This window comes from Excalfactoria chinensis, chromosome 1, assembly GCF_039878825.1.
Source record: "Excalfactoria chinensis isolate bCotChi1 chromosome 1, bCotChi1.hap2, whole genome shotgun sequence".
NCBI lineage: Eukaryota > Metazoa > Chordata > Aves > Galliformes > Phasianidae > Excalfactoria > Excalfactoria chinensis.
In genome coordinates, this window is record NC_092825.1 from 159,569,436 (window position 1) to 159,590,685 (window position 21,250).

Genomic DNA, 21,250 nt, shown 5'->3' on the forward strand with positions numbered 1-21,250 from the left:
TATTGCAGCTGGAAGTGTCTGATGACCGAGTTCCTTTTAGCTCAGCTCTGGCAGGGAAATAGCATTCACCTTAACTGCCCTTTCTAATCAGCTGCAGGGCACGTAAGGTTCTCTGTCCCTCTTGTGAAGGCTGTAACAGCAAGAAGTCGGGGTTTTTTGTCCAGCTAAAGTAGGCACTTCAATATTATAAGCAGGAACAAGTAACAAAATAACTACAGGAGCCGCACTGCATCTCATTTCAAAGACCCAAAGGCTGCGAGCTGGAGTTTCTGAACTTTCTATAGCAGTAACCTCTGGCTTCAGTGCATTGGAAACTCACCCTTTGCTTTTGGGACCTTGTGTGACCCAAGTTTTCCTACTGGCAGGAAAATCACTTGTAACGTGTCTCACGTTAACAACTGGGAACTTGATGTGATCCTTAATCCTAGGTGTGACTTTGGTACTGACAGCAGGCTGAGGGCTGAGCTGTGCTTATTTTACACAGTGCTTTATGTAAAATATACAACTGTTTTCCCAGCACCTTCTCTTTGCTCGCACTCAGATCTGCGGGCTTTATAAACGTGGCTGTGGTTTCTGAAATGTTTTCTTTAATTGTAGATGGGTGGTGACACTAAATTGAGCCTCGTGCCTCTGTTTGACAAGCTGGGTGTTACTGAAGGACAACAGCCTGCTGGGCAGTTGAATCAAACTTTATTGCCACGAAATCCTGTAACAGTATGAAGTTCTCAGCTGAACAACCACTCCACGTGTGCAGCTTCACTGCAGCTGTATTAGTTACTGCTTGGTTCAGCTCTGTAAGGTAAGCTCTCACAATGCACATCTGTTCCTGCCACCAGCTTCCTGCTGTCAGTGGCTTGGAAACTCCTGCTTCTCTTTGAAGCCTCTATATATAGTAATTAAACATTGCAACTGAGCTTTATAAAATGAAAGCAAAGACAAATCTAAGAAATAGATTTCAGTATTCCCCTGCTATGGATTCTCTCTGTATGCACTTGTAATAATCAAAAAGTTGATATTATTTCTCTCAGATAAACAACTTTGGAAAGGAGGAAGCTTAGGACTCTTGAAATCCTTCCCTTGTACCTGAATTATTCAAGCCTTTAAAGGTTATTAAAGAGCTGAATCTATGCGGCGTTACTCCCATGTGTACAGGTGAGTTGAGGTAAAGTGGTGCGATAGACACTACGGCCACTTCAGCCACGCACTGTCTGTTACTGCCCCTTTTGTCGGAGTGGTTTGTGCTGCCCCTGGAGGCTGAAGAAGCAAAAAGGCTCTGGGGGCCTCCAGGAACCACCTTCCATCAAAGACCAGCTGAAGAGCTGCAGCAAGTGGCACACGTGACAGGGCTCCAGTCAGAATAAACTGAAGCCCATGATGTCAGCTGTCTTCAATAACCTGGCTCTGGCTTACTGTTCCTCTTCAGCTTCTTGTCCTTCAAGCACGCAGACTCATCTCCATCAAGGTGACCTAACTGTGAGCTTATGTGTTACAACCATTTCCAGCAGCCCTCCTGTGTTATAAATATCACTGAGTTAAACCAACATTTCAGCACCGCCTGCAGCAAATAATTGTTACAAATGCTGCCTTGACTCTTTACACCCAGTAATCTTAAATGCAACCCTATCTTGGCTATAGGTCATGGAACAGTAAAAGTAGAGGGTGAACGCTTGTAGCTTCTATAAGGCCAGAGTATGTGAGTCAGAAACCAGCTGCAACGATCCTGGAGAGTCACAGGGTGGGAGGGAGCAAGGAAATGACAGCTGCGCTCAGTAAGATTAGACAAGACTGGAATGACTTGGAATCAGATATTGCCAGCAAGAAATGGGAAATGCAGCAGCCACAGCGCAGGCTTTAAAGCAATGCTTTGCCTTACATCACAGCCTGTTGTGTCTGTAAGATTAAAAACCAGTGTGTCTTTTTAGCACCATTACAGGCAGGAAAAGACATCTACGCTGTGCAGAATCTGCAAGATGAAGACAGTCCTGCCAGTCCAATTCAAGAAGCACCTCCATAAAAATCACTTTGAATTTAAAAGATAGCAAATCCTAAACTGGAATTGAGTTCCTAACATCAGGTCAGTGATCCGGTACTGCCCTCAGACTGCGATGAGTCCTACAGGCTTTGATCATTTATTGAAAAGGTTGCTCTGTTTGCTAGAAGGTATCAGTAGGAATCTATCCGTTTCATCATAAGTTTTCGGCTGTACTCATAGGCGAGAAACAGCGCCCCATTGGCCAGGAATGCACGGATCATAGTTGGCTTTAGCCCAGAGTACAAGGCAAGTACACCTGGAAACGAAATTAGAGTTGGTTAGAAATTCATCATAATGCCTTTTAACATCAATTCTTACGCTTTCAGCTTTCAAGGGCACGAAAGTTAGGGTTCTGCACACCCACACACAGCTGAAGTCTTTGCTGTAGCAGCTAACTGGAGAACGGCTGAATACAGGAGTACATTGCAGTAACAACATGAGCTTAGCTCTTTAATTTTAGGTGCTTAGGTGAGATGCTTATATCAGGCATGGCAGAGTCTTCAGAAGGCTACCTTTGCCACTAGACATTGTCTACACATGAGGTTTATTAAGCAGTTCCTGGTGCTGAAGAGAACAGGTTTGAATCTGTAGCCCTACAGCCTCCTTCGCTTTCCTGTACACTCACCTTCATTTCTCACAACAGTTACAAATGTTCCCATGAAGCCCGTCTGCTTTCCAGCCATTGAAAGAACCTGAATTCTAGATTTGACACAGTCTATAGGATACACGGCAATCCACAGGCAGCTGCCTCCGAAGCCTCCGCTGAGCAGCAAAGGAATGGGACCTAGGGTTAAAGAAATGAGCTTTAATGCACACCACAAAATATCTGCAACACCCACATTGCACTATTTCAACTACAGCAGTCAAAAAAGAACACAAGAGGGTCCCGCTCACAAAAGAAGAGCAGTTTCTGCTCCCTCAGAAAGCTCTAAGTTAATTTTAAGCCACCGCTGTGCTGCAGGTCTAGCCAGAAGCTCAAAGGTTACAAAGGGATGCCTTGTAGTTTATTGGCCACGCTAAGAAAGCACAGCTCAGAGCTCCGTTCTATTCACTGAATTAACTCCACTCCTTTCACACCTTTAATCACTTTCCAGTGTAAATTATGAGACAGTTAAGAGAAATGCCACGCAGGGACACTGATCACCTATTACTTGGCAGGGTGAAGTTATTATGTGATCGGTCATTTTTCATGCTGCAGGTTTACTTTGTGTTCCAGATCACGTTTTAATGAATATTTTGCAACAACAGAGTTCAGAACACACAGCTGAGGTACAACCTCCCAGCAAGACAAAGTATTATTGTTCGGCCTTTGGGAAGGAGACAAACAATCTCTATTCTCTGTTAGCATCTCCTCATTTCTTGTCTGATTTTAATGTGTCCTCTTACTGTCGCTGTAATGACATCTAAAGGTCAGCATACACTTATCTGCACAACGCAATGCAGCAGAAGACTTCAAATCTCATTCCAAACAACTTCTGAGATGAAACAGCTCAGAGGTGTTACACGGTGGCGTTAAAGTTCTGCAATATTACTGTTACCAAACTGCATTTGTTTTCCATTTACAGTGCATCCTACCCCATCCAAAGTGGATGACTTCGGTAACTGATTACTGTGTATCAACAAAGTGCAGATCTCTGTACTCTGTCTATCCAGTTCCCTTTGTTTTATATCTGCTGTGCATCATCCCTTGCAGATACCCCCCCCCTCCCTTACGAGCACCATAACAGCATGCTGGAATCTGCCTGGAAAAGGACACCGTACCCAATTCATCTTTCGATCTCCCAGAGGCAAAGAACGTCCGGCTCAGTTCATACCCTCCAAAGAAGAAGAAATAGCCAGGCACTTCCCGCAGCAAAGTGCTGGACAGGCCACGGTAAAACCCCAGGGGGCCGTCCCTTTGGATAACGCTCTTCACTACTGACCAAACTGTGCTGAGGGAGAGATTGATTCAGTTAGTTAGTGATGCTTAATGACTCAATAACAAGATTAAGGAAAAGAAACGATTAAGAGTTAGATGAGTGTACAGAGAACGGGACCCGCATAGAACTCAGAACTAGGTCCTGCCTAGAGTCTGTCCCTGGCACCATCTTTAGCAGTGCTTGTGGGGTCTCCAGGCATGGGCCGTGACCCTCCCATCCCAGCTCTTTTCTGGCTAACAGCATGTTACCAATGTGGCACGGCTGAGATGACAAACACACATACATACAAAAGACTCAGAAGCACCGAACGTGACCAATACTTACTTTTGTCCCTGCATTATCTTTCCTGACAACTGCATTTCGTGCATGGCCTGCAGCCGGCACTTCACCAGCTCCGTAGGGCACAGAACAAGCGCGGCAAAGGCAGAGGAAAAGGAGCCCGCGGCAGCGTTCTGTAGGTCACTGCAAAAGAAGAAAGCACAAAGCTCTGAGGGCCACCTCCAATGCAGCACAGCTGTGTTTGACAACCCATGTCAATGCAGAACAGCCCTGGGGAGGGGGCCCTCAGTGGAGGAGAATGATAGCGTGAAGGATGGAGACAGATAACAAAAGTCATCCCGTTTTCATATCCACCTCAGATACATCCTTTTGACACCTGGAAAGATGCAGTGCAACCCTTTGCTGATTTAGTAACTGCAGTGGAATAAACATAATCAAACCTGCCCCTGGGCTTTTACAAGGATTCCCACGGGCTGGAGAGTTTACTGCATAGCTCTGGGGGGACTACTAAGAGAGCACGAGAAGTAACTGCCTTACGTAGGTGTCCCTGTTCTCAAATTCACCTTGCCAGTAATAATAAAGGATTTTGGTGGGAGATGCTACAAGTCTGAAACTAAGGCAGAGTGGACCGCAATGGATGTGCTGCCACAAATGCAACCAAGTGAATTGGAGACAGAGAGACAAACATAAACCATGCTACTGAATAAGCACTGCAAGCTGTGAACTCACAGCATTACAAATCTGGGACTTGGTGGTGATCTTAAACACATTGCAAAGAATGCACTGGTGAGCTGCCAGGAATCAGTGGCTGACACTCCAGCACTGCACTGCTTGCTTTACAATACATCTGAACAGGCTCCTGAAGAGGATATTTTGGATAGAATCATAGAATCCTTAGAGTTAAAAGGGACCTTTAAAGGTCATCTAGTCCAGCTCCCCTGCAGTGAACAGGGACACCACAGCTACATCAGGTTGCCCAGGGCCTGATCCAGCCTAGACTTGAAAGTCTCCAGTGATGGGGCATCCACCACATCTCTGGGCAACCTGTTCCAGTGCCTCACCACCCTCACTGTAAAAGACTTTTTTCTTACATCTAACCTATATCTGCCCTCTTTGAGCTTGACGCCATTTCCCCTTGTTCTATCACCACAGACTCTGCTAAAGACTGTCCCCTTCTTTCTTGTAGCCTCCCTTTAGAGACCAAAAGGCCACTCTCCCCAGAGCCTTCTCTTCTCCATGCTGAACAGCCCCAGCTCTCTCAGCCTGTCCTCATAGGAGAGATGTTCCATCCCTTGCATCATTTTTGTGGCCCTCCTCTGGACACACTCCGGGAGGTCCATGTCTCTGCTGCACTGAAGGCTCCACATCTGCACACAGTGCTCCAGGTGAGGCTGCACAGTGCAGAGAGGTAGGATCGCTCCCTCACTCTGTTGGCCACCCTGCTTTGGATGCAGCCCAGGATACAGTTGGCTTTCTGGGCTGTGAGGGCACACTGCTGACTCATGTCCAGCTTTCCACTTGCTGAGGGTGCACTCAACCCTACTATCAATGCCATTGATAAGGATACTGAAGAATTTTCTGGACAACAACGTAGAAAACCAAGCAGGGCTTCTCTTTGCTTTCTGAACCTGAGGAGCAGGGACTGGTCTTACTGCTGCACAGAACCTCTTTCCATGCAGAGGAGACATCTGCCCTGTGCCTGGTTTTACACACCCATAGCATCAGAGATTAAAGCTACAACTTCTCATCCCAAAGAAGCACTGTGAAACCTAAATCACAGCATGAGATAAAGCTTCTTACATATTCAGATATGGCAATCATCAGAACAGACTGGAAGAAGTCAATTTTGCAGAGCAGCAATTAAGTAACATGCAGTAAATATGGAATGATAACACTGGTCACACAACCCCCCCAGCAGCACAGTTTGATATAACAGGGACCTGAGAAGAAATCCACTACAGGACAAGACAGAGCATAGCAGAGTAAACACAAACTACGTGTCTGAACCCTGTATTTATAGAATCACAAGGTTGGAAAAGACCTATAAGATCATCTTGTCCAACCATCTTCCCTTTACCTTACCTACAGAAAACCACTAAACCATATCTCCTAGCTTCCTATCCAGATGCCATTCATTCAGCAATGAGCGAAAACAAGACAATAGAGTTATACAACAAAGAATCAGGATATGGAAACATGGCAAGAGGTGTCTCCTAACTGCATGCTGAAATAGCTTCCCCTCTTTCAAGGGGGAAAAAAAAACCCTAGACATTATCAGACTTAGAGCTTTGACATGTGAAGAGCAAGAATAAGACTTAGCCATAATTCAGATCTCTTCCACTTCTGCCTGTCCTGATACTTAATTTTACATACAACAGTTCAGTAAGGCCTGCTGTCTAGGCTGTGGTCTTCAATATAGGGAGCCTCAAGGCAAAAGCCCCGAGCCTTGAATCCTGTTCAAGTTCCCTCTCAATACAAAATGAATAATTCAGTATATTTTCTGGAAAGTTTTGATCACACAGCACAGGAACAAGAACCATCTGCTCTTTAACACCCCTGCTTCTTCTACCAATGGCCTTTTTGTTGTTTTGCAAAGCAAGTAATCTACTTAAGATGACTCGTCAGGAACTGAGAAAGCCAAACTGAGGTGAACAAGGATAATAGTTGCCATGGTTTAGACTTTAGCATGGGACGAGATCAGTATGGTTGGACTTAATGGATACCAAAAAACAAACTGGAATTCAGCGTTTATTTTCTTTTTGACTCGTGCATCAGTGGCATGTATTTCTTCAACTGGAGAAAGCTTCATTTTGTAACTGTCCTTGCATGTGTTTTGACCTGGGTATCCATGAACACAGGGAAGACAGCTTACTTCCAAGCCATTTGGACGTGCTACCAAAAAGCTAAACAAAAGCAAAACCAAACTAAGGTAGCAACTGCTTTGCTAAATATAAGGTCAGGTTCACCTCAGTTTGTGCTTCTGAAAGTTTTCCGTTTCAGGGTAAGACAGCACAACAGTTTTTAAACAATGAAGGCAGTGGAGGGAGGTGCAGTTGTTTATTTGTCTCATCTGGAAGACATCCACCTCAGTTTCTATACCCCCACCCCATTCCCATCTCAGTGACATACTACAAATGCTGCCTAGCTCTTCCTAAATGAGAACTGGTGACCGTATTAGATATGGTTCAGCATACCTTATTTTCTCCTATCAGGCCATAGTATTAAGATATAGCACAACTTCACATGGGGCAGCAGATAAACACCAAAGGTAACACCACTTTTAGACAGCTGGGGGAGGCTTCACTCAGGCAGTTATCCACGTCACGTCAGAGATCTAAAACAAAATCACGGCCTCCCCCAGCTACTTCTGGAAATGCCAAGTGAGTTGTGAACATCTCAACCAGTCAGCTTCAGCGACGAGATGGCTCTGTCATAGTAAGACACCACATCCTAGCATGGACATCTACACTTAAACCCAACAGATTGATGGTACCAACCTGAGCTTTGTTTTCCTGTCGACTCCAACAATTCTTCTCACAATTTGCTGGCAAAACCCATAGCACATGAAAAGAACAGAGTTCTCCGCAATGCTGGCTACCAGAGCAGGTGTGGTCCCCTTGTATAAGCCTCGAAATCCCACTTGTTTGTAGGTTTTCACAAAACAGTCAACAATCCCTTTGTACAGATCGGGGAAGGTCTGCATCTTCACCTTTGCTGTGTCGAAGGGTTGGCCAGTCACCACGCAGGCTGTCCCACCTAAGCAAGCAGTGGAAGTTAAGAGGGTGACTGAAGGTTATCACAGCTGAAGGGTCTGCACACAAACACTGCTAACAAAGGCATGCAGAAAGACGAATCAGTTCTCTGCAGGAAAAGACAATTGCACTAAATTCAGCACAACAGCATCTGTTGTCAGAGGTGAACTTACTCACCTGAAGAAAAAAAACACCAATGCATAAAAAGCGTAATAGCTTCATTCTCAGTAAGCACATCTCTACTGTAATAAAAGCAAGTGTCTAAATTCATCAGTTCACTTTATAAAGGGGGAGTGAATTAGAGCTATTCTTTGGCAATCAAGGCATTTGCGATGAGCAATGTTTTCACTTATTAATGCAGTGGATCAGAAGCTATCTGGTTCTGTGTTCCAGCAATAACAGAACTGAATGATCTGTAATCAGGTGAGGCAGACTTCCCCAGGACAAGAGAAACACTGCTGAGAGAGCTAAAAACACATTATAAAGTGAGAACCAGAGACACAAGTCCTTCCCTTCAAAACTTCAGATGGAATTTCTTTACCTGTATTCCTATATATTGGAACACTGTGTTCAGGAGAAGTTAAAAAGGGCAAGAGGGCAAAGTTTCCTAAGCTGTTATCTTTTCCAAACTGAATTGCAAGGTCAATACCCTACAAACTTGTGAGATACTTCCATCAGTGTTGTCAATAGCCACTTTGCACTCACTATAGCGTTCTTCTGTGAAATCCAACTCAATTCAATAGTCTACAGAAAAAGTTACACATCATCTATTTCAATAAGAATTACATTGGTAGCAACCTGCTAGGAGCTGACACCTAACAGGAAGCATATAACAGGTGTCTGTTATAGGGCTTTGCTTTTAAAAGGATAGAAAGGATCATCCTACAACAGGAACTGACCTCTCAATATGGTACCACTGACATGAATGTGCCCTAAAGAGGGCAGATGAACAAGATGGTGTTTTTTTCTTTATTATTGAACTAAAATACTTACTGTAAATCCAGCTAAAGGCACTGAAGTAAAAACAAATGTGTGTATGTAAGCAGTTAATTTTCTTCTAAAAAAGAGAGACAAAGAGTAAGGAAATGCTTGTTTAACCAGAGTGATTCTCAACCCATTTTACTCTTTGCAAACACACTTATTGCTGCTCCTCTGCAAAAAGGCACTTTGGGCCTCTAAGAATTCAGGAACCCAGCTCTCGTAAAACTGGATTCTCAAACCACATGGATCACTGCAGGTTTCAGAGTAAGTCATACAGGGAAGCACGAAGAGCTGCCTGCTTTGGGAGGGATAACCAAGGAGCAGCAGTAACAGCCATGTAAGCCTCAGATGATAAGCAGAGCAGAACTCTAGAAAGGCTCAGCAAATGCCACTTGCAGGAAAGCCAAGAAAGGTGTCACCAGGACAGGCGTTAGGTTCCTGTGTAAGGGTAGACCTAAAACATACAAGTCATAAAATAATGGCTGTTGGAAGAAATCTAAGACAATTAGTGATGACTTTGAGAATCCAAAGCTGGAAAACTGGGAGTTGACTGAATGGATGTTCTAAAAAGAGAAAGTGTTCTTCTTACAGCATCTTTGGAGAAGGCGTGAGAAGCCCAATGAAGTACAGCAATGAACTTTGTAAGCCTCAAGACAAGAAGCCCTGGTTAATATCTCAAATATTAAGGGGAAAAAAAATAAATAAATCGTTCTTCCAGTCAGCAGCAGAACATCTGTAAAAACAAACATGCAAAAACCCTGCTTGAAACTTGAAAGGCAATTGTGGTCCTAGGAGTAATAGCAGCATGGTGAGAAGAGTCCTGCTTTAAGAAGTGATTAGAGGCTGCTCAGATCCTTGCCAAAAGGACTATGACCCACAGGCACATAAATGACTGATTTATTACTGCTCACAATTTACTTGCCCCAGAACAGCACAACTTATCAGCTAGTTGAGACTATTTGAAGAGAAAGGTAAAATCGGGCTATCATTTGCTCAGGAACAAGCTGTTTGCCTTGTTAAATAAACTTCCTAAAGGGTGCAGAGATGCATGTAACAGTAACAGGCACAGCCAGTGAACCTAGGCAATACTGAGCAAGTATGCTGCCTTGCCTTAGCATCGTGCAAAGACTAACACAGCAAGCACTCACTGGACAACATGTGTTGGAAGTCCAAATGCTTTATGAGGGTGGTACACTGGATTCTTATTGTTACTCTTCGCCCTCTCAGTGGACTGAGGTTTACTCCACTCTGGCAAATGACCTCTAATAACTACACTTAACACCATTAACACTGTCATAAAAGGACTGACTGCAATAGATACAGTATGGCCAAAAAAGATGAATTTGTTTAAAGTAGTTATAACACCACTTTAGACAAACCCTGCCTTCAGCCTTTTCAGTGTAAGCATTATCAAATTAAATATTCTACCCCAATGTTTAATCTGCTCTGTGTATCCCATAAGCTTCTATGAGAAACTAGTTTGTAGCTAGTCTGTAGCTCAGTCTGTCCCAAAAACAAAAGCTTTACTACATGGCTCTTTCTATGCCAGCCAGAGATGAAGCTTAGAATCTCAAAGACTGCTGTCCCTGGTGAGTTAAAAAATGTTCATCCCTCAAGCCATGGATGCAGCTGTGGATGTCCCTGTTCACTGACAGGGAGCTGGATTAGATGACCTTTAGAGGCCCCTTCTACCACAAATGCGTCCATGGACATTACCCATCACCAGCACAGTAATATCAGAGAGACAATGCAACTACTTCTGCCAGCCAAGGTCAGCTGTTTTACTTCCATATCCTTAAAATACAGAAGGTGAGTGTTTCCCCTTCCCCCCCACCCCAAGCAGTGGGAAATTGCTTTTAAGCACTTATCAAAGGTATTAAAACCGTCCCTCAGCACTACCTGCAGCTCCTGCTGTGAGGTCAATAGCAGCCTGAAGAGCAGAGTTGATCCTCATGCTTCACACTTGTTTATTGATTATTGCAGAATGAAAAGTCTCCAGTTTCCTGGATGGTGTCAAGATATTTTCCTCCTGAGTGAAAAGTGAGATGAAGCACACTCAGTTCATAAGAATAATTGACAGGCAAGAGCATCACATGAATGGTTTTCATTCAGCTCCTTTCAAGGTAGTTGTGAGGATGCTCATCCCCAGAGCTAAACCGAAACGTAGTGAACCTGTATTTTCATTACTTCTGCCACATTAGGCGAACCCTCTGGAGTATCACCACTTGCTTCAGCTCATTTCTGCTTCCCAGTTTCTAGCTCCCTTGGATCTCTCACATAAACAGTAGCTCCAGGGAACACTGTTGACTACTACCTTTCTACTGATTACAGAAGCAGCGTCTCCATCAGGTGTCCGAGGCCAACCAGCAGGAATAATTCCTTGTCTTGGCTCCCTGGCTATAGAGCAAAATAGAATCGTTCTACTTACAGCGAACAGCAGCTCAAAAACTACATGCACGATCACACAGATAGAGGCACGCCAGGTATTTCTATGTGGCTCTCAGAAGATACAAGTGGAAAACAATGAATATGAATATCTAGAACTGCATCCAGCTGTCATGTTCCCAGTGCAAGTCCTTACACAACTACATATTATAAAGTAAAATAAGAACTACAGCTCATCTCTCAGGAAGGCAGCTGGAGAGCAGGAATACAAAGGCAACAGTTTCAAAGAAAACATCCCAAAGAATTCAGTTCACAAACTCGCAGCAAGGTAATTTCACTGGGTGAGCTGTTAAGACAAGCCTGCTCATTTGGAGTAATTTGGAGTCAGAACGGCGAGCCAAAGAGCTCCCACTGTTTCAGAATCAAGTTGCTGAGCGAGGCACTTGGCTGCTGCTGTCAAAAAACACTAGCACACACGTGAATCGGTGCCTCATTGACTGGTAGGCTTGTCTTCACACAAAGTAAGCAGTGTTTCCTATTCTTCTACCCACTGTAGTGCTTCTTTTGAAGCCTGTTGTTTCCTGAACAGTGGAATGGGGCTCTGGGCAGCCTAGCCTAGTATTAAATGTGGAGGTTGGCAGCCCTGCATGCAGCAGGGTGGTTGGAGCTTCATGATCCCTGAGGTCCCTTCCAACCTGGGCCATTCTGTGATTCTGAACTGTTTCACTGCTGATCACACAGTAAGCTTGATGTTCATTACAAAGCAGAGGCTCTAGGACCAAGCTGCACTCATTATCCCGCACACCTCATTAGTGTTCACACAGCACCCTGCAGCTTTGCAGAGCAGTGAGACAGCCTCTGAATGAAGGGGATTACCAGAGAGCAACAATCACCTGCCTAGCAGAAGGCACCACGCTGAGCACTATCAGCTTGTGCCAGTCCCCAGAGCAGCACGTGCCACTGAATGCTTAGCAGCAAAAGGACAAGCAAAGGAGTAAGTGAGAGGATGAAAGCTTTGAGAGCCCATCATTACTAAGAGCACATTGGCACTTGGAGAAGACTAAGAGCAGTCAAAACTGCAGATACTACACGTGTACGTACCCACTCCTGCGTCTTCTTTGTGATTACACGGTTCTATTACAAACTACCGCTGGACATGCCGAGTTAACGACTGCTCTGCCACTTCTACAGCAAACCCAGAGCTCGGACCTGCAAACACAGAAGCATCAGCGAGCTCAACAGGTCCTCAGGGCCTTCACCCCCACCCCAGACGCTTCGCCTCCCCACACCCGGCCAGGGGGAGCTCCGAGGGCGGGAGGTGACATCGGGACTCCGCTGCCAAGGTCAGAGCGGCCCCGCGTGCAGCGGGACACCCCGGGCTCAGCCTCGGCAGGCTGCGGCGGCTGCTCATCGCCAGCCAACCGGCGCAGAAGGGTACACGTGAACGGCCACCTCCTGGCTGGGAAGGCAGCAGCCACCCCGCTTTCTTCCGATATCAGTCCGCGTGGAGCAGCGCGGGGAGGAACGGAAGGAGAAACGGAAGGAGAAAGGGAGGAAGCCCGCACCCGCCGCCGCTCTTAGCCGAGCCCCAGGTCCGCCCGGCGCTGCAGGCCGCGGGGAGCCGGCTGCCGCCCAGGGCCCGCTCCGCGCCTCCACCCCCCGCCCGCCGCCCCAAGCTCTGGGAAGCTGACAAGGCCGGCCCGCCCCCGGCCGCCGCCACTCACCGCAGCGCCCAACCGCCCCGCCGCCGCCGCCGCCCCTATATAGGCGGCCGGGGAAGGCGGCGCGGCCCCCCGCGGCCCCGGGAAGGCGCGGGCCGGGCAGGCGGTGGGCGGGACGTGGTGCCCCCGGCGGCCTTCTCCGTGCCCTTCTCACGCCTCTCGTCGTGCTGTCGTGGCCGTTTTCGCTCGCGGCTCTGCCTCACGCACCGGTGGGGGCTGGGGACGGGGCCTTGGGATCCCTGCGGGAAGCACGGGGTGCCTGGCCGGGGACGACGCCTCCCACAGGGGAGGTTGCGGGGCCTGGAGCATCATCTCTCGTGCCGGGCCCCGTGGTAGGGTTCCAGGAGCTGCGGGACTGTGGGGCTGTGCTCCTGGAGTGCCCGTGTTAGCCAGGCAGCATCCTGCTGTTTGGGTCACACAGAGCGTCATCCTCTGTGAGCCTTATTCCACCTCCCTTAAGAAACAAAAGGCACTGAGCTATGAATTAATTACCCAGAGATAAGACAGAGTTATTTCCCTGGGAACCACAGCAGGCACGTGCTGGAGCAGGACACGTTGTAGTTTCCTGCTTATTTGCAGTATTTGGCATGCTTACCAGTGTCATTGAAACGGTGCAGAAGAAGGGAGATTAACCTGTGGCCATTCGTTTGTATAACAGTTAGTGCAAAGAAAAACGGCTGTTAGCTCTTTGCTAAAATACGACGTTCCCCATACATCTCCCATGTGTTAATTAATGCACAAATGATTGTGGAGATACAAGCTGAAAAGCGTTCTGAAGTTTGCTGACAGCACTGGCTGTACTTGCACGTGCAAGCCAGGGGCATATTGACTTTGGACAGATACCTGCTGTTTGCTGCAGGTCAACAAATGGCTCATCCTAAGCTAAGATTTCCCCTTCCCTCCACTGAAACCCTACTGAGTTCCCCCACTTCAGCTGGGAATTAATTGAAATGCCTGCAGTCAGGCTGTTGTGAAGCAGTGCCCAGCTGAAAACAATCGGGCACTGTACAGCCCACCTGTATTTCCATGCCTCAAGGCACGCAGACCTACGTACTCCAGCTTAGATCCACAGTGTTTTCTCCTCGATAAAACTGCTCCTGTTTTCAGAGCCCAAAGCAACGGCAATGATGTGGGGCTAATCTTCTGAATATGGCAATTATTAAGGAAGAGCAGGCTTAGGAAATTGTGAATTTTTTACCTGAGAGTAGAAATAATAGCCGAGGCTTTGGTAACCGTTTAAGTGACAGCAGGTTAATTATGCATCCCAAATGATCTGCAGCAGATTACTGTTTAATTGCAAGGAATTTTCAGCTCTGTAAAGTAGAATGGATGAGACCCTGGGCAGCCTGAGCTGCTGGGTGGCACTGCCCATGGCAGGGGGTTGGGACTGAGTGTGCTTTAAGGTCCCTTCCCACCTAAGCCACCCTGTGATTTTATGATTGTTCAGAACAACACTTCTTTGGTCAGACCCGCAGTCCTGGTGGGATGTATTTGGGTCACAAGAAGCAAAGATGCAAAGTACTGGAGATGTTGCTTGGCTAAGTTTGGAGCCGTGAAATGCAGCGCTGCAAGGAGCGCACTGCCACCATGTGGTTCTCTGTGTTACTTGCACTCCTTTTTATAAAGTCCAATGGTAACTTCTGCAAGGGTTGCCTTGCAAAATGCATTCATTTCCATTCCGCAGGACCCCAGCGTCAGAGCTCCTGGGCCCACTATCTTCAGTCAGTCACATCAGAAATCAGTTTGCCTTTCCTTCATTCATCCAGGATGATGAACATCAGCTTTTCTAGAGTGTCCTCCTGGAACAGCAGCGGAAGCTGCATAAACGAGACCACCAAAACTCACCCAGCTATATGCGGAGGTGAAACAAGGCATACAGTGCCACTTGGGGGTTGCACAAGGAGCAAAAGTAAGTTTGTTTCTGCCTTTCAAGCCTTAAACAGGTGATGGCAATCTGAGTAGTGAAGGAATGCAAGGAAAAGAACAGAGTAGGCCTTTCCAGTGTAGGTTGCAATCGATGAAGTGAAGGTCTGGGAACAACTTTGTGCCATGTATTTAGGAGGGATGTTTGGTCTGCTGGACTTTCCTGATTCTATTTTCTATACTTTGACCACACAGTAGATTAGGCTTAGAATGGCTTAGGTTAGAAGGACCTTAAAGATCACTGAGCTCCAAGCCCCTGCCATGGGCAGTGCCACACAACAGCTCAGGCTGTCCAAGGCCCCATCCAAGCTGGCCTTGAGCACCTCCAGGGATGGGGCACCCTACATTTTGGAATCTAAATCAGCTGCTGGCAAAATAATAATAATAAAGAAGTATATACTTAATACTCAGGTAAGCAGCAGTGGTGGGCCACCTTCCTGTTGTGGCACGGTTGGTGGACCCAGAGCCAATTTAATGACTATCCAAGGATGGAAATAATGCAGCTATCTGATTAGAGACACAAACTTGACACACACAGGAGCCTCTTTGTCTCCACAGAACCCATTAGAGATAGGCACTGTGAGAGCAGGCAGGCTCATCCCGAAGTAAATCCTAAGCTTTATGTGCCTGCAGCCCACCAGGAGACCAACTCCGAGGGGAAAACTGCGTAATGTGGAGGCTTACACCGTTCAAAGCACTATTTGAGCCCCAAGGCCACAACCCCGACGTTACCCAGCCCGTGCACAGCAGCGGGGCCGGGCGGAATGCCGTGCCTCGGAACGCTCGGCGCAGTTCTCGTTCCCGGCCGGCGGCGCTGAGGTGACGCCGGGGCTGTGAGCGCCGCGCCGAGGGCGCCATGTGGGGCGGCTTCCGCGGCTGTGGCCGCGTCCTCCTCCTTGCCGGGGCAGCGCGGCACTGCGGGCGGCCTCACAGGTACCGGGGAGCGGGAGTCACCTCAGCGTTACCGCGGGCAGCCCCGCGCTTCGGCCTTGAGCTGGGCCTTGCGGTGAATGGAGCGGCTTGCGGCCGTGGGCCTGAGCCCGGCTGCGGGCTCCTACCCGGTGCGCGGGGCTCGCAGCGCTCGGGAGGGAGAGGGGCGGAGTGCGGCCGTCTGTAGGCTGCAGCGTGCCGCTGGTTTCGTGTATTGAGAGCTCGCAGTCTTGGGGCCTGAGCTCTTTCCAGTGCCGTAAGCATAGATCTCCGAATGGATAAATAGTTTTGAAGAGCACGCAGCCTGAATTAATGGAAAACATGTGTCTGGAGAAAGATCTGTGGGAGCAGCCCTGTGTAAAACAGCAGGGCTCCTGCCATCCGCTCGCTAATGCGGCTCCGAAGCTTCGTGTGAATCTTCCAGTTCCTATCAAGAGTCTCATTTAAGGTTTAACGTTGACAGTTTATTGTGGGTAATTTATGAAGTGCAGAGTGACTGAGGTAGTAATGGAGACCTCAGTACGGGAGGGATGTGGACCTATTGGAGTGTGTCCAGAGGAGGGCCACCAAAACGATCCAAGGGATGGAATATCTCTTCTATGAGGACAGGCTGAGAGAGCTAGGGCTGTTCAGCATGGAGAAGGCTTTGTGAGGTGACCTGAGAACATACTTTCAGTATCTAAAAGGGACTGTAAGAAGGAAGGGGACAGACTCTTTAGCAGGGTCTGCTGTCACAGGATAAGGGGGAATGGTTTCAAACTAAAAGAGGAGAGATTTAGACTGGATACAAGGAAGAAGTTTTTTACAGTAACATTAGTGAGGCAGTGGCACAGGTTGCCCAGAGAGGTGGTGGATGCCTCATCCCTGGAGACACCCAAGGTCAGACTGCATGGGGCTCTGAGCACCTGATGGAGCTGTAGGTGTCCCTGTGCATTGCGGGGCAGTTGGACCAGATGGCCTTTAAAGGTCCCTTCCAACTCAAATGATTCTGTGATGCATTTCCTAATACAGCTGCATAAATGCTTGGTATGAGTCGCTGTTGTAATTGGTATGCTTTTTTTGTTTGTTTTGTTCTGGCTTTTTTAAACAGTCCTGTGATTTTATGATTATTATTTTAATCTGGGCTTACAAAACTGCAAGTGACTCATTCAGATTCATGTTTATTAGGTCGTAATCTGTAGCACAGAATAAAACCAACACGAGCAGTAAAAGGTAGAAACTTCGAACTCTGTCTGCAGCCTAATGTAGAGATACTCAACATTTTGTTACCTTCAGAGATTGAGCAGTTTACTCCTGAAGGGAATAAAATCATTTACATGCTTTTTGTGCTGAAGGAACCATACGTTACCAAGAGTTGAAAACAGTGCCTTGATCCTTCTCAAAGAACAAAACAATATGTTTCACACGTTCATAACATAGACAATTGGCACATGATTAGGCCTAGACACTTGTGAGTAATTTTGTGAGTAGGTTTACAAAGTTCAGCCTTGGAGTCTACTAATGAAAGCTTTAATTAATTAATTAGTTAATTAATTCTGTATCATTTAGCAGAACGCAGCGACTCTTCAGCACTAGCAGTGCGCTCTCTACTACTAAAGATGAATCTACCGCTTCTACAGACAGCGCCGCCACAGCGGCAACGAAGGAGGGTGCAGAAGAAACACCAAAGCAGAAATTGCTAAAAATTATTGGTAATATGAAAGTAGAAGTGACCACTAAGAGGAAATTTCAACAACTAAAAGAGCAGGAGATCAAAAAGCAAGCCGCTAACAAGCAGGAAGGCCTGGACGGTGGAAGTAGCACAGAAGGCGATGTTCAGCGGTAAAGTATAACATGTGCACTTGAACAGGTTTTTTTTTTCCCCCACCATTTTTCTTTCTTTTATCATTATCTGGGACAAAATAAAGGGCCAAATGCTGTTAGCAAGTATGGAATAGAATCTTGTAAGAGAATGTAGTATACAACTTGGGTTTCGCTAAATCACATGGGAGAATCTGGCCAAATGATGTGTTCTTATGATACACTGCCTTTTTCTGCACTGAGACTCTTGAAAGCACTGGAATTTGTCTGTGGAAAGTTTCTTTAATGGGAGGAAGAAAATACAATATATAATATATATTATGTATATATATATATTATTATATATATAAAAAATAGATAAAATGTGATGAGGAAAAAGGGAAAAATATAATGAGGGCATCACAGTGGAACCCCTTCATGATGTGTTATGTCACATGTAGAGCAATACAGGTCAGTGCTGCTTGTGGTCATCAGCGTTTCACTTTCGCCAGGCTGTGCAGTTGGTAAAGCTGCAGTTTCCCCAGATTTGAGAAGAGCAGCCTGTCAGTCTCATTTGGCAGTTGATTAGTGAAATGTAAGACAAATCTGACCTTCTCTCTGTTTACCTGCAGCCCCCTTTGGGATTATTTGCAGCTGTGATCACTGAGATGGAAAGATACAAAATGACCATACAGAAATGACAGTTTTAATATATTATGTTTTTATTTTATTTTATTTTATTTTATTTTATTTTATTTTATTTTATTTTATTTTATTTTATTTTATTTTATTTTATTTTTTATTTAATGTATGTTTCCCTATTTGTTGTATCTCTTGCAGAAGCAAGCCTTTAAATCCAGAACTGGTGCAGGCTGCATCTGCCGTTGCATCTTCCTTCCCACACAGCAGGGAACAGGCAGAATCAGAGTTACTTGCACAACTTAGAAGACATGAAGAAACCACAGATAAACAGAGAAGGGGAGAAACTATTAACATACGGTCCGTATACTGAATGTTATTTTCAATAATACTTGAAATTCTAATTTTGCAGTGTCATCCTGAAGGTGACTGGACTCTCTGTTGGAGAGATGACCCTAGAAGATAAATTTGAACCATGGAATTAATGAGTAATGGAGATATCATTGGTCTGGTTATACCAAACCTCTTAAATTTTGGCAGCTTCATTCTAAAATGTTTTTGCAGAAATGGAATTGTTTTCCTGCCCAGGATCATTATTTTCTTGGATAGGTTAGCAAAGTAAGTTTGTTTTTTTTTTTTCAGCTTCTGAAAATTTCACACAATGGAGGGACTTGTGGATGTTTCAGACATTCTGTCTGGACCAGTGAATTTTCATGACAGGTTTGAAGAACTGGACTGAACTAGTGCAGCTCTATTTATAACCCCACCCTTCCTTTCCAAACTTTTCAAACCCAAGAAACTCATCACTTGGCTCTGGTCCGTTTCCAGTACAGCTTTCAAACAGATGAGAAACATTTGTTTGGAAACTTGAACAGTTGTTGCGTATTGCTCTTCTTTGGGATGACAGCTAAATACAGGCTTTTTGTTGTCTTTTTTATTTGTTCCGCTTATATTCATAGAACTTCTCAGAAAATAAGACATTAAATATGGGTGAAATGTTGAACTAAACAGGAAGCTGGATCTTCAGCAGAAGAGGCATATGAAATCTTCATGGCTTTATGGCAGGGTGGACTTCAAGCTGGTCGTCTTAGTTTTCATTTATTCTGGGGAAATTAATTTGTCCCAAACCAGGATTCAAACTTGGCCCACGTACTATTATTTGTAGGTTGCTATAGGGATCTGTAAAAGATTTGTTTGTGTTTCACACAGAACTGCAAACAGAACACCCAAGAATCATAGAATTACCCAGGTTGGAAAAGACCTTGAAGATCATCAAGTCCAACCACAGCCTAACCAGTACCCTAACTCTAACAACCCTCTGCTAAATCATATCCCTGAGTACCACATCCAAACGGCTCTTAAACACACCCAGGGATGGCGATTCAACCACCTCCCTGGGGAGCCTATTCCAGCGCTTAACTACCCTTTCTGTAAAGAAGTTCTTCCTAATATCCAACCTAAACTTGCCCTGGCGCAACTTGAGGCCATTTCCCCTCATCCTGTCATTTGTCACTAGTGAGAAGAGACCTGCCCCACTCTCACTATAAGAACCTTTCAGGTACTGGAAGACAGCAATAAGGTCTCCCCTCAGCCTCCTTTTCCCCAGACTAAACAGCCCCAGCTTCCATAGCCTGTCTTCGTAGGGCTGATTCTCCAAGCCCTTCACGAGCTTTGTTGCTCTTCTCTGGACCTGCTCCAGTACCTCCATATCTTTCTTGTGCTGAGGTGCACAAAACTGAACACAGTACTCGAGGTGAGGCCTCACCAATGCCGAGTACAGGGGCAGGATGACTTCCTTAGTCCTGCTCACCACACCATTCTTGATACAAGCCAGGATGCCATTGACTCTCTTGGCCACCTGGGCACACTGCTGGCTCATATTCAGCCGACTGTCCATCAGCACACCAAGGTCCCTTTCCATCTGGGAGCTTTCCAGCCAGACCTCCCCAAGCCTGTAGGGTTGCCTGGGGTTGTTGTGACCAAAATGCAGGACCCGACAAGAACCTCATAACATTTGCCACAGATGTCTGCCTTTTTAGTGATGGAGAAGTAAGGGAGAATGTGACACTGTTTGCAGATAGATTGTGTATTTGGAGAGCACAGTGCTCGGTGAACAACTTTGGTAAACAAAATGCATATTCTAGAGGTTATGGAAGGAAAGGGGAGAAGCTATGCAAGATTCTCTTTTAGCCTGAATTCAGGATTTTCTACCTAGATTGCTAGTGGATGTTGTACAGAACAAAATGGAGTTCTCTTCAAGTGTTTGAAGTCCATTCTATAAGTGGAGGTATGGTTTTAGATAATGTACACAGACATCTCCCAGAGTTGTGTGTATGATGTTTTCATGACCTCTCCTCAGGCTGAGTGAAAGCAGTCATGAGAACTTGATAGAAATTATCTCTCCACAGGCTTTTGGAGCCAAAATGCATTGCTTTAGAAATCAGAAATCAGAGTGTTTTAAGTAAAATCAGTGTTTTTCAGCTCTTTTTTTAGTTTGTTTTCTGGGCAGTGTTACCAAAAACCTGAGACACTTCCTAATCACAAAGAATAAATGAGGAATGCTTTAAGAATATATTTGTTAAACTGTCAATAACCAGTGAGGTTATTCCATTTCTATTGCAAGGGATTTTAAATGAGCAGAATAGGCAAATGTCTTAATAGTGGCTTAGGCTGTGAGTTATAGATATAAATGTAATTAGAATATTAATTTCTGATAAGATATTGGAGGGTCACGCCATTACTGACCAAGCTAATAAATGCAGTGGTTAACCTCAAGTGCACCTGCACCTATTTATTGAGGCATGCACTCTAAATTTGGTTGTTTTGCCTACTGGCAACAAGAGCTGTCTGTCCTCACCACTCACTACACTTGTCCTGAAGCACATACCAGCTGTGACTGCTGTGGAAAAA

The 21,250-nt window shown here is 45.8% G+C and overlaps 2 protein-coding genes across 6 annotated transcripts in view; one reads left to right on the forward strand and one right to left on the reverse strand.

Moving 5' to 3' along the window:
• Positions 1–673: 673 nt before the first annotated feature.
• On the reverse strand, positions 674–13,502 carry SLC25A15 (solute carrier family 25 member 15). 4 transcript variants are annotated; one of them, XM_072360798.1, is made up of 8 exons: positions 13,073–13,502; positions 12,450–12,557; positions 10,863–10,992; positions 7,728–7,986; positions 4,276–4,413; positions 3,794–3,963; positions 2,658–2,816; positions 674–2,288 (listed from the first exon to the last, which is right to left on the reverse strand). In XM_072360798.1, exons 3-8 carry the CDS (start codon positions 10,915–10,917, stop codon positions 2,164–2,166), a joined length of 906 nt encoding a protein of 301 aa, XP_072216899.1. In that variant the 5' UTR covers positions 10,918–10,992; positions 12,450–12,557; positions 13,073–13,502; the 3' UTR covers positions 674–2,163. The 4 variants fall into 4 exon arrangements, with proteins under 4 accessions (XP_072216899.1, XP_072216904.1, XP_072216912.1 ...); XM_072360803.1 differs by lacking the exon at positions 13,073–13,502 and adding an exon at positions 12,914–13,042; XM_072360811.1 differs by lacking the exon at positions 13,073–13,502 and adding an exon at positions 12,801–12,864.
• A 2,262-nt stretch (positions 13,503–15,764) lies between these two features.
• MRPS31 (mitochondrial ribosomal protein S31) overlaps positions 15,765–21,250 on the forward strand; it is a 31,029-nt gene continuing 25,543 nt past the window's right edge. Inside the window, exons 1-3 of one of the 2 annotated variants that reach the window (XM_072360786.1) lie at positions 15,765–15,925; positions 17,471–17,743; positions 18,542–18,700. In XM_072360786.1, coding sequence (XP_072216887.1) covers positions 15,849–15,925; positions 17,471–17,743; positions 18,542–18,700 — 509 coding nt within the window. In that variant the 5' untranslated portion in view covers positions 15,765–15,848. The remainder of the gene's footprint in view (positions 15,926–17,470; positions 17,744–18,541; positions 18,701–21,250) is intronic. The other variant, XM_072360789.1, reaches the window with a different exon arrangement.

What these genes read in the sequence shown, in the direction of transcription:
- SLC25A15 (XM_072360798.1), bottom strand. Translation starts at nt 10,917, where the DNA reads ATGAGGATCAACTCTGCTCTTCAGGCTGCTATTGACCTCACAGCAGGA. An exon ending in AAGATAATGCAGGGACAAAA is followed by an intron (nt 3,964 to 4,275) that starts GTAAGTATTGGT and finishes TCTCTCCCTCAG; the next exon opens with CACAGTTTGGTCAGTAGTGA. An exon ending in GAGATCGAAAGATGAATTGG is followed by an intron (nt 2,817 to 3,793) that starts GTACGGTGTCCT and finishes CTTTAACCCTAG; the next exon opens with GTCCCATTCCTTTGCTGCTC.